This window comes from Octopus bimaculoides, chromosome 11 (genome assembly GCF_001194135.2).
Source record: "Octopus bimaculoides isolate UCB-OBI-ISO-001 chromosome 11, ASM119413v2, whole genome shotgun sequence".
Taxonomy (NCBI): Eukaryota; Metazoa; Mollusca; class Cephalopoda; order Octopoda; family Octopodidae; genus Octopus; species Octopus bimaculoides.
In genome coordinates this window covers 21012262-21023918 of record NC_068991.1, presented here as the reverse complement: position 1 = coordinate 21023918, position 11657 = coordinate 21012262, and the positions used below count along the sequence as shown (strand labels likewise).

Here is an 11657-nt window from a genome sequence, read left to right as displayed (position 1 = left end):
TATAACGTTGAAAGATGTAAAAGGCCAAACAATGCAAATAGATTTTAAGATGAGGTAACGTAAACTAAAAGTAAGTTACCTGGTAATCTTTGATCGTATATGTATCCAATATTTCTGGACATACAAATCCCTTCTTCAGGGTTAAAAAGGAACTGTCCTTAGAAAGATGTTTTTGGTCGGAGATAAAATAATTCTATGATTATATTTGAATTTTCAAGCGTTTCTCTTCTTTGACAATGTTAGTGACATCAATTATTAACTTATCGCTCCACAAATCAATTTTCATCACCTCTTTTCTAATATGTAGCAAATGTGCCTGTATGTGTATGTCATGTTATGTATTGCGTGCGTAGCTCCAATCTATCATTTATTTGTGGGTTTAATTTATAGATAATCAAATCTTCCTTAATTCCTAAGTTGCCGAGATTTCTATCATTGGCTTCAATGGTAACTTCAAATTGTCTGTTGGTATTTCTACATTTATCAATGTGTTTTTCGAATGAGGATGCGCGTGTGTTGAGATGTTTCTTATTGCGTGTATGCAAAGTTTGAGTTGTGCTGCCTATATAAAACGCCTTACATTTGTTGCATTCCATTCGGTATACTACATGTGTCCGCTGGCACATGCCTGTATCGCGGATAGGACAGTTAGTTAATGAGCATTGATTGTTATCTTTAGATTGCTTTTTATTCGGGTATCCGCGCAGAGAGGGGCCGGAGTGTGCTAATTGTATGTCTAGTCCATCGTTCCGTATGGCTCTACGAATTGCTGTGGTTATGCTTTCATTGAAATGTGGTAATTTCATGAAGCAGGTGTTAGAGAAATTCTTATGTCTGCGGCGCTTTTGGTTTTCAATTCGGTTTATTGTGGATGTAGGGTAGCCATTCAGCTTCCGTATATCTGTGAAGTGTACGGTGTAAGTGATATGGTCTCTAACTTTGTTACATTCATTCTTGATACGTGCTAGTTCATTTCTTATGTATCCCGTTTTAGTACCGAGGGGTAGGGCTGATCTATAATTCACAAACAGTCCTCTACTGGCAGCTTTCCTGTAGAAGTCGGTGTATATATTACCTCCCTTTGTTATTTTAAGATGGAAGTCTAGTAGAGATAAAGAACCATCTTTATCGGGGTGTTCAGTGGTAAATCTTATGTTACTATGTTAAAGATATATACCTTATAAATGTTTATATTTAACCTATTTATCTTTTATTAAGTACAGATTTTTATATTTAACGTTTACAGTATAAATTTAACCTATAGTTTTCATATATAATTTATACATTTTTAACCTATAAAGTTTTCTGTATAACCTGCTGCTTAGGTTATAACATTTTACAATCTATCTATAAAAGTTGTATTGTACCTACATTTTAGCCTATAGATATAATTTACCATTAGTTTAGCCTATTCTTCGAACAAGGCTTATGGCTAATTCCCTGTACATGCTCTAGCTATATCTATATGTTTATGACCAAGTTACTTCGGAACAGTAAAGTTTACTGCTTAATGTAGATAAGGAAGCTTATGTTTAACTAGTGTTATAGTCTGCATTAAAAGCTGACTTGACATCAATGAACTTTATTTTACAGCCATCACTCCTGAATACAAATGTAACAATCTGACAGATTCTCAGTTCAACCAATACAACATATCGACCAATGAAGTCAGTCTGACATATGATAAATGCTCCATACACATCAATAACGATGAAGGGACTACGACTGAGAACCAAACCTTGAACTGTCTGAATGGTTATTCCTATACCACACCAGCTGATACGTCTATAGTGTCAGAGGTGGGTTGATTCTGTTACTGTATTAAATTGTTGTTTTGTTGTTTCAGAATTCATTTCTGTTCGTGATAATTTTATGTCATCTGTCTGTGGTTTGTAGTCTGTAGGAAAGCTATGGACATTATAACTTTCTGGGATATAACATTTAGTACTCTTTTGCACGTAAATGAATTAATTAATCAATCTATCAATCAATCAATCAATCAATCAATCAGTCACTCCTTAATTAAATTATTAGATTTGATAAGTGAATGAAAAAATAGACACGTTATTTAAAAATTGTGTATCTGCGCTCTATTATATATTTTCATTCTTTAATAAACCATTAAATTTCAGTTTCAGTTGTTTCAATTGTACCTAAGGAAAACAGCATAAATACAATTTCATTTTTCGTTGATCTCTGTTTATAATCACATTCTAATTCAGTTAAAATTTTCATTGGAAACATTGCTTCCCTTTAAAACTTTTAAAATCTTTATAGTTCTTTTTTAAAGAAATATTATCTCTAAACACCTAACACTGAAAAGACACGCGAGATAACAAGTACGCATCAAGTTGGTAGCTTAAACTGCAAGATATTGCAGCTGTACTGTCTTGAAAACGGACGGGCGCTTCGAAATAGTCTTAGTTAAACTAATTTGAAAATGAAAAAAAAATTACATGCTCAGATTTGAAATATTTTTAATATTACGCCTGCTGGAACAGAACCGACATGGGGATAATTGTTAAAATCATCTAGACATAACTGTATATTAACCATACAATTATATTTCTTTATTAAGTACATTTACTTTTGCAGTGGGATCTGGTGTGCAACAAAAGTGGACTGGCTGAATCAACTCAAACAGTTTTTATCTTAGGTCAAGTCATCAGTGGTCTTATGTCACCATATTTGATTGAAAGATTTGGACGGAAACCTCTAAGAGTGTCAAGTAATTTAATGTTGATAATCTTCAATCTTGTAGCCGCATTTTCGCCGTTTTATTGGACGTTTGCAGTCATGAGATTTTTCACTGGAGTATTAAGAGAGGTAATTCTTTTTTCGTGGATATGAACACAAAAATATTCACACAAACGCACTTCACTCCCACACATGCATACAAACATAAGCATGCACCCACACAGAGAATTATATGTTCGTACACGCGCACGCACACACACACACACACACACACACACACACACACACACACACACACACACACACACACACACACACACACACACATACACACATATATATATTTGTATATGTATTTATTAATATACACGTGTATGTGTATGTATTTAATTCAAGAATTCAAAATATTTCAGTGTTTGACAGTTTCAGTTTTTCCCCTCTGTGTGTGCATGTTTTTGTTCGCATTGTTATATATATATGTTTAACGAGATTCTGGTTCCAATTTCCTGCTTAGCATGTTAAAGGTTTTTAACATAACCTCCGATCGAATAAAGTCTTTGTTTATGAAAATGAGAAGATAGAAACTATACAAGATTCATAGGATTGATTATATCGGTAATGTAAAGCGTGTTGTCATATACTGTGTCATACTTATTCTACCTGAGAATTGCAATAGAGGTACATATATCTATGGAATACTCAGCTCTTTTACAGGTTAATTTGAACAAGCAGATATTTCGGTTGATCCAATAACTGAAATACTCATCGTCGAAATCTACGGAGATCTATTTTATGCTAACCAAATCATCATTCTATAAAACAAAATGTATGTTTATTTTATTTTTATCTCCAACAACCCATTTATTACAGTTTTCCTCGACAGTGACGGTTATATATTATTATGCAACCGTACCTTGGACATAACTTTTGTGAATGGTGCATGATTTCCTTGATTACAAATTTTGGCACGAGGCAAGTAAGTTCAAAGGAGAGGAGAAGTCGATTACATACACTCCAGTGTTCAAGTGGTACTTACTTTATCGACCCCGAAATGATAAAAGGTAAACTCGACCCTGACGGCATTTGAACTCAAAATGCAAAATTGGACTAAATGCCGCTAAACATTTTTCCTGGCCTGCTGACGATTCAGCCAGCTCGTTGCCTCAACTGTTAAAATAATATCAACAAAAAAACGTTGATACTTACATTTCTGCCAGCTCACCGTCTTAGTGTACGATACTATTACACTTTTACATTATTTCTACATATTACTCATTTTGTGGGATTTTTTCAAATACACTGGATAGTGAATCTTACAACATTTTTGGATGAAGCGCACACCACTGAAGACCTCAAACTTTTGCAGTGAAACGATGACAAATGAGTTGTAAGGGTCTGTACCTCTCCATGTTAGAATTGTAGTTCAGAAAGAAGTTCTATCTGTATATTTCTGTTCTAAAATCAGCGTAGTGGATTGCAGTCACCTCTTACAAAAGTGAATTACCTTGAGTCAACAAGTGAGTTTATATGTAATCATACTGCCTACTAAAAGTAGAAACACACCCATTTCAAACCACGCTCTACAGTTTTCAGTAAATAAATGAAATGGTCACTGCTGGAAAGTCTATGAATAAAGATCTGCTCGCTCATATTTGACCAGCTGTTAAACAAGAATATCACTAACGCCACTACCACCAATAACAAGAATAATATAATAGGAACTCTATTCGTCAAACAAAAAAACTCTATGTAATCACATGACTTGCAAGAATAAGCTGATGAATTTCCTTCAAATCACAACCTAACGACTTGAGAAAAGGAAAGAACACACTGTATAAAATGACAAGATAGTCCTGGCTTGACTGACTCTGAACTGGACTGATCTGGACTGGACTAAACAAAAGCGAGGTGTATGTATTACAAAGTACATTTTGAGAATAAAGTGGATCGAACCACTAGGAAGTTAATTGTCTCAACCAGATATATTTCACAGCTGCTATCATACTATACGTATTATCGAGCCAGTTGACTCGGCTGTCTTCAACTATTAAAATATATTTTACTGTAATTTAAACACATAAAATTGATAATGTCAAATAACTTAGATAACTTAAATTTTAGCCATTATTATTCCAAGCCATAAGGCTGCGAACTGGTAGAATTGTTAGCACGACGGACAAATGCTTCGCAGCATTGTAGTGAAATTCCACCGAAGTAGACTTTACCTTTCGTCCTTTTAAGATTGATAAAATACGTACCAGTTGGTTACTTAGGTCGATTTAATCGACTATCCCCTTCCCAAGAAATTTAAGACGTTGTGCCTATAGCAGAAAGGATTATTATCCCAAGCCTCGTCTAACTTGATAGCACCACTTGGTGCTATTAAGATTGATTTTACTGTAAAATAATGTTCAGCGTTTCAAAGTATATCATTATACCAACTGTCTATCTTTTGTTGCATTTCAGACTTATGTTATCAGCTCTATAACGTTAGTTTGTGAGTTATACCCAAAGGAAAAACGTATCATTATGTCTGGTCTATTTATGTTTATCTGGAACATCTATTCTACTATTACTGGTTTCATAGCATATATGTTGAAGGATTACGGATGGAATACGTATTTCTTGCTTAACGCCGTTCTGTCCGGATATTTTATTATAGATTTCTTGTAAGTACCCTTTTTTCAATCCTTTCTATAGGTTATTTCAGTCATTGGTGGTGGTTCTAATGGTTCAGTATTTTATATTAACTGTTATTTGCATTCAAAAAGATCAGTTTTACTTGTAATGAAATAACCCAAACTCCGTGATGGTTGTAATGACATAGCTAATCTGTAGTTGTAAAAACTCGTTGGAGTGATGCAGTTAAGAAGTTCTTGTAATGTGATATCTCAGCTGTAAGAAAACTAACGTAATCTCCTCTGCCTTTGCTCTGAAGCAACAATTCTTAATCGGGGTCCATATGGCTCTTGGAGGTCATATAAAATGTTGTTGTTAAAATCTATGTGCAATAAATTGGATATACTTCTTCGATACACAAAATATTTTAACAATTTTCTTTATACAGTTCCTAATGATATTTAATTATAAAAATATAATGGGATGTTTAAAACATCGAATATTTATGAAGGTCCATCCGCGTAAAATAGGGATCAAAGAGTTCCATAGAGAAAAAAATGGTTGAGAACCACCCATCTAGAGTTTCAGTTGGTTCCTATGTCTGGGAGATTCCACTCAGTGCGTCTCGCATGGCAGAATCAGATTTCTTTCGTCTTCGTTTACTTTCTACGCATTCATTTGGTTAAGCATATTTCTTCTTTTTTATTTATCTACTATTCTCTCGGATCCATATGAAGTTGCATGGCTCGGTGGTTAGAACGTTGACTTCACAATCATGAAGTAGTGAGTTCCAATCCCAGACCGGGTTGTGTGACTTGCAAGACACTTTATTTCACGTTGCTCCAGTTCACTCAGCTGTAGAAATGAGTTGTGACGTCACTGGTGCCAAACTGTATCGGCCTCTTTGCCTTTCCCTTGGATAACATCAGTGGCGTGGAAAGGAGAGGATGGTATGCATGGACGACTGCTGGTCTTTCATAAACAAGCTTGCCCGGATTTGTGCCTCTGAAGGGAACTTTTAGGTACAGTTCTATGATCATTCATGACCGAAGGGAATCTTCACCCTTTATTTTCTCATCCAATTGTCATTCTCTTCCTCTATTTTTGTGCTTTGGTTCTCAAGTATTCAGACTCACCTGAATACATTTGGTGTAATACACGTATTGTTCGTGAAGAATTTATTCTGAAACACAGGAAAACTGTGTATAAGGTAGATAAAAAAAAAAGCAGGGAAGATGTCCAGATGGAGAATTTTAGTCTCATTATTGAATAGTTTTGTTAGTTTAGACCTCACAGATAGATACAAGCATAAACAAATGCGCATACGTATATTAATACATACATGCATATGCATGTGTGTATGCATGCATGCATGTATGTATGTATGTATGTATGTATGTATATGTAGTGGAGGCGCAGTGGCCTAGTGGTTAGGGCAGCGGACACGCGGTCATAGGATCGCGGTTTCGATTCCCAGACCGGGCGTTGTGAGTGTTTATTGAGCGAAAACACCTAAAGCTCCACGAGGCTCCGGCAGGGGATGGTGGCGAACGCTGCTGTACTCTTTCACCACAACTTTCTCTCACTCTTACTTCCTGTTTCCGTTGTGCCTGTATTTCAAAGAGTCAGCCTTGTCACACTGTGTCACGCTGAATATCCTCGAGAACTACGTTAAGGGTACACGTGTCTGTGGAGTGCTCAGCCACTTGCACGTTAATTTCACGAGCAGGCTGTTCCGTTGATCGGATCAACTGGAACCCTCGACGTCGTAAGCGACGGAGTGCCAACACAAAATGTATGTATGTATGTATGTATGTATGGATGGATGGATGGATGGATGGATGGATGGATGGATGGATTGACTATGTATGTATGTATGTATGTATGTATGTATGTATGTATGTATGCATGTATGTTTGTATGTACGAGGGAGAGTCAAGAATTATACGCACTCTTGCTTTTTTCAATGTATTTACACAAAAGCAGGGTATAAACAAGTAAATCATTTTTCTATATAGTCTCCTTCCTTTCCATGCACTCGGTCCAGCGACACTCGGTCCAGCGACACTCGGTCCAGCGACACTCGAGCTTGCGTATTCCCTCCAGGAAGAAAGTTTCGGTTGGTCATGCAACCATTTATGAACCGCTTCCTTTACATATTCATCCGAACTATTTTTGAGCGGTCCAAAGATATGAAAGTTGGAAGGGGCAAGATCTGGGCTGTAGGCAGGGTGTTTCAACACCTCAAAAGCCAATTGGTTAATGGTTTCAAAGGTCTGGGTGGAGGGACTATGTGTGGGCGTGCATTGTAATGCAACAGCAACACTTTTTCAGCAATAGGCTTGGGCGTTTGATGCGAATTGCTGGTTTCAGTTTGTTGGTCAGCAAAGCACTGCGTTTTGTACTATTTGATCGTACACTCCTACCCCTTTTCCAGGTAGTTTTCCAGTATAATCCCTTTTTAGTCCAAAAAAATGGTTAGCATCACCTTTCCCGCGGAAGATCTCTTAGTCACTGGCGAGCCAGGATGTTCCCACTCAATATTCTGTCTTTTGGATTTTGCCTCATAATAATGGACCCACATTTCATCTCCTGTGACTATTCTGATCACAAAATCCTCACCCTCAATGTTGTAGCGATCGAGTAAACGTTGGCAGACCTCAAGACGTTTACAGTCGTGTTCTACGGTAAACTTTCTTGGCACCCATCTTGCACCGACTTTATGGAAGCCGAGCTCATCGTGGATGATTTGATAGGCAGAACCACGACTAATCTGCAGAGAACGAGCTACCTCATCGATGATAACTCGCCGGTTCACCATTACCATCTCGCGAGTTTGCTGAATCTTCTCGTCAGTGGTGGAGGCTGACGGGCATCCTTCTCCCTCTTTGTGCATCACGCTTGTCCAGCCTCTTTTAAACTTCTCGATCCACTCATACACACTTCTACGCGGTAGTGCAGTGTCCCCGTATTGTGCTAAAAGCCTCCGATGAGCTTCAGCACTAGACACACCTTCCGACCAGAGAAATCGGATCACTGTTCTTACTTCTTGTTTGGTGTGCATTGCTAGTGGAGCGGCCATGCTTACACTGTAAAGCCAGAAAGAAAAATGGCGCGATCAGGCTCAAACTTCGATCACGTAACCACAATAGTGCCAACTGTAAGCTCGCATGCGCAGAAGGCAGTGTTACAATAATAAAGATGTGTTATGGAGAATGACCGGATAATTTTTGACTTACCCTCCTATGTATGTATGTATGTATGTATGTATGTATGTGTGTATGTGTGTGTATGTATGTTTGTATGTATGTATGTGTGTATGTGTGTATGTGTGTGTATGTATGTATGTATGTATGTATGTATGTGTGTGTATGTGTGTATATGTGTATTTATGTATGTATGTATGTATGTATGTATGTTTGTTTGTGTGTATGTGTGTGTTTGTATGTATGTATGTATGTATGTATGTATGTATGTATTGATATACTCCAGAAAGAAAAGAAATATAGCCTTTTAACTGTTCAGTAATTTGTTCATGATCCGTTGTTGGTAGGACCGTGTAGCTCACATACATTGGCACTCGAAAAGAGATACATTTCTTTTTTTATGTTCCGTTTATATTTTTTTTATGCCTATAGTTTCCTGGAGGAATCTGTCAGATGGCTATTTGCAAATTCGAAAATAAAAGCAGCAGAGAAAATTATCAAAAAAGCAGCAAGACAAAACAAGGTTGACTTTGATGAAATCTGGTGTACATTTGTAAAAGACACTGCACTACAAGAAACTGGTCAAGTGAATGAAACCAGTCTTCAAAGCCGAAGTAGTGAACCTAGTCCCCCAGTCACAGCAGTCGTCGATCATACGCAACCACTAAGTGAAGAAGAATCCTCGGTGTTTGTTAAGTTACTTACTATCTTTAAATCACCATATTTGAGGAAAGTTACTATCGTCGTGTCTATAGAATGGTAAGGTTCGCCGTCTTATTTCTATTGTCTTGATTATATGTTCTCTTAAACACCTTTGAAAATATTGTCAATGTCTAATTATAATTTCGTTTTTGATTAGACTGTGGCGGCGAGCTGGCAGGATCGTTACCGCGCTTAGCAGCATTTCGTCCGTCTTTACGCCGAGGTCGACTTTGCTTTTCTTCCTTTCGGAGTCGGTAAGATAAGTACCAGTAGGGAACGTTAGTTGGTGCAATCAAACTTACTCCCTTCTCGGAAATTACTGGATTTGTGTCAAAATCGTTAGCATGCCGAGCAAAATGCCTGACGGCATTGACTCAGATTCACTTCACTCTTCACTTCGGAGTCGACAAAGTACTAGTTGAGCACTGATGTCGATCTAATTGACTATGCCCCTCTCTCAAAATTACTAGCTTTGTGCCAAAATTTTAATTCAGTATTAAATTAGACATGGCGGCGAACGGACAGAATCGTTACCGCGCCAGACAAAATGTTTAACGGCATTTCATCTGACTACGTCCTGAGTTCAAATTCCGCCGAGGTCGACCTTGCTGTTTCATCAGTCAATGCAATGTACTTATTCCCTCCCCCAAAAACGCTGGCATTGTGCCAAAATCTAAAATCAATATTTGATTAGACAAAATACCTTATAGTTTGGGAGAGGATGTTCTCGGCGAGAGAGAAACATGGTTTAGTAATGTAATACGAAGAAAATCACTTCAGTCAGGAACCGTGTAACTCTTTGCTGTACGACACAGACATTATTATGTGTTGTCAGATCAAAATCGTCGATCCCTCTTATACTCTTAGAGCATCTGTTAGTCACAATTGTGTTGGTCTGAATTAAGTAATTTATGTTCTACCAACTTAAATCAGTAGGTTGAAACTAAATTTAGAAATATAGTAACAAAAACACATGATTCAAAATAGTCTAACACACAAAATGTATAAATAATTTATATTTGAATGTCTTGTGTGTGTTTTTAATCATTTAGTCGAGAGGGAAGGGCATTGCCCATAATATTTTACCAGGCCTCCGACGTTGTTTGGTAAGACAGATGGAGGCAAGTGTCCTCAAATAAGAAACATAGCTCGAATGCTTGCAACGGATTGGACTTCGCTAAAGGAACACGTTGTTCTTTTAGCTATAGCAGAATTTGAAAGAAAAACTTAAAGAATCGGAACATATGACAGCAATAATGCATTCACTACGACATACTTATAGTTTCTTCAATTTCCTGTCCTGCATTGGTAGTTTTTGTCGAACCCGAGAAGAAAAAAAATAGTTGAGCTCGGTAGGATTTGAACTCAGTGCGTCGAAACAAATACTGCAAGATATTCAAGCCGATGCACTAATGGCTCTAACAATTTATCGCATTGTATGTGTATATTCTTGTGTATGATTCTATTCTACGCGTTTCTGTATTTGTACAAATAAGAATCTGGATATTTATCTTATGTCCTAACGCAATAAATAGACAAATATTTCACATTCGTCATTGGAGGCAATTATTTGATTATTAGATATTGTTTTGATGTATCTTGAGGAAATGGTATTGGGACAATATTGTCTCTTTCGGTGGAGCATATGTTTATTAAATTCACATATTTTGTTTCTTTGGTTTTTTATAGGGCTGTAAATACAACAGCACAGAACATTATTTTGTTAATGATGGAGGTTTTTGGTGGAAGCATCTACATCAACTACAGTATATTGTATTTCCTTGCAATAATATCAGTGGGTCTTGCGGCTGCATTAGCGAAACGGTAACACATTTTCTCAACATTGCGAATATATGGAAGCGTTAGAGTGAAAGAAACAGCATTAAACTGGGTTAAACGTTTTACCTACAATGCGCTACATTCTGCATTTGATAATCGTCAGAGTAAACTTTGCTTAACATCACCCTGGAGTTGATGGAATGAGTACAATTATGAAAAACTTATCCAATCGATAGATGCATTTCTTTATTATGTACTTTTAATTTGTGTGAAAAATAATCACGCTAAATGTGTCTGCCGTAGGGTTTTCAGTTCTAGCAGAAGACATTTTATTCAGTTTCCACTGTTAAAAGCACAGGAAAAAAAAAACGGCCATTACAAAAGTCATCGACTCACCGATTTTCCAATATTGTTATCATCACCGTTTGTCTCCAATATTTATTGGCATATTTAAATCAATTAGCATTAAGATTTATTCATACTCATAATAGTAATCAGTTGTCACTGCACGGCATCGCATCACAGAAACAGCTGCAAGCTAATTAAGTTCATTGCATAATTCTCTTCGTTTGTCGTTTATTTAATTCCATATTTAAGTTCTGTATTTAACTAAAGCCCTGTTCTAAAGCATATATATATATATATATATATATA

The 11657-nt window shown here is 36.8% G+C and overlaps 1 protein-coding gene across 2 annotated transcripts in view; it reads left to right on the top strand.

The window, feature by feature from the left end:
- The window catches only part of LOC106869258 (organic anion transporter 3), a 22960-nt gene that overhangs the window by 3751 nt on the left and 7552 nt on the right, over positions 1-11657 (top strand). For both annotated transcript variants that reach the window (XM_052971571.1, XM_014914928.2), the window contains exons 2-6: positions 1594-1799; positions 2596-2826; positions 5164-5366; positions 8955-9281; positions 10914-11048. In XM_052971571.1, coding sequence (XP_052827531.1) covers positions 1594-1799; positions 2596-2826; positions 5164-5366; positions 8955-9281; positions 10914-11048 — 1102 coding nt within the window. The remainder of the gene's footprint in view (positions 1-1593; positions 1800-2595; positions 2827-5163; positions 5367-8954; positions 9282-10913; positions 11049-11657) is intronic.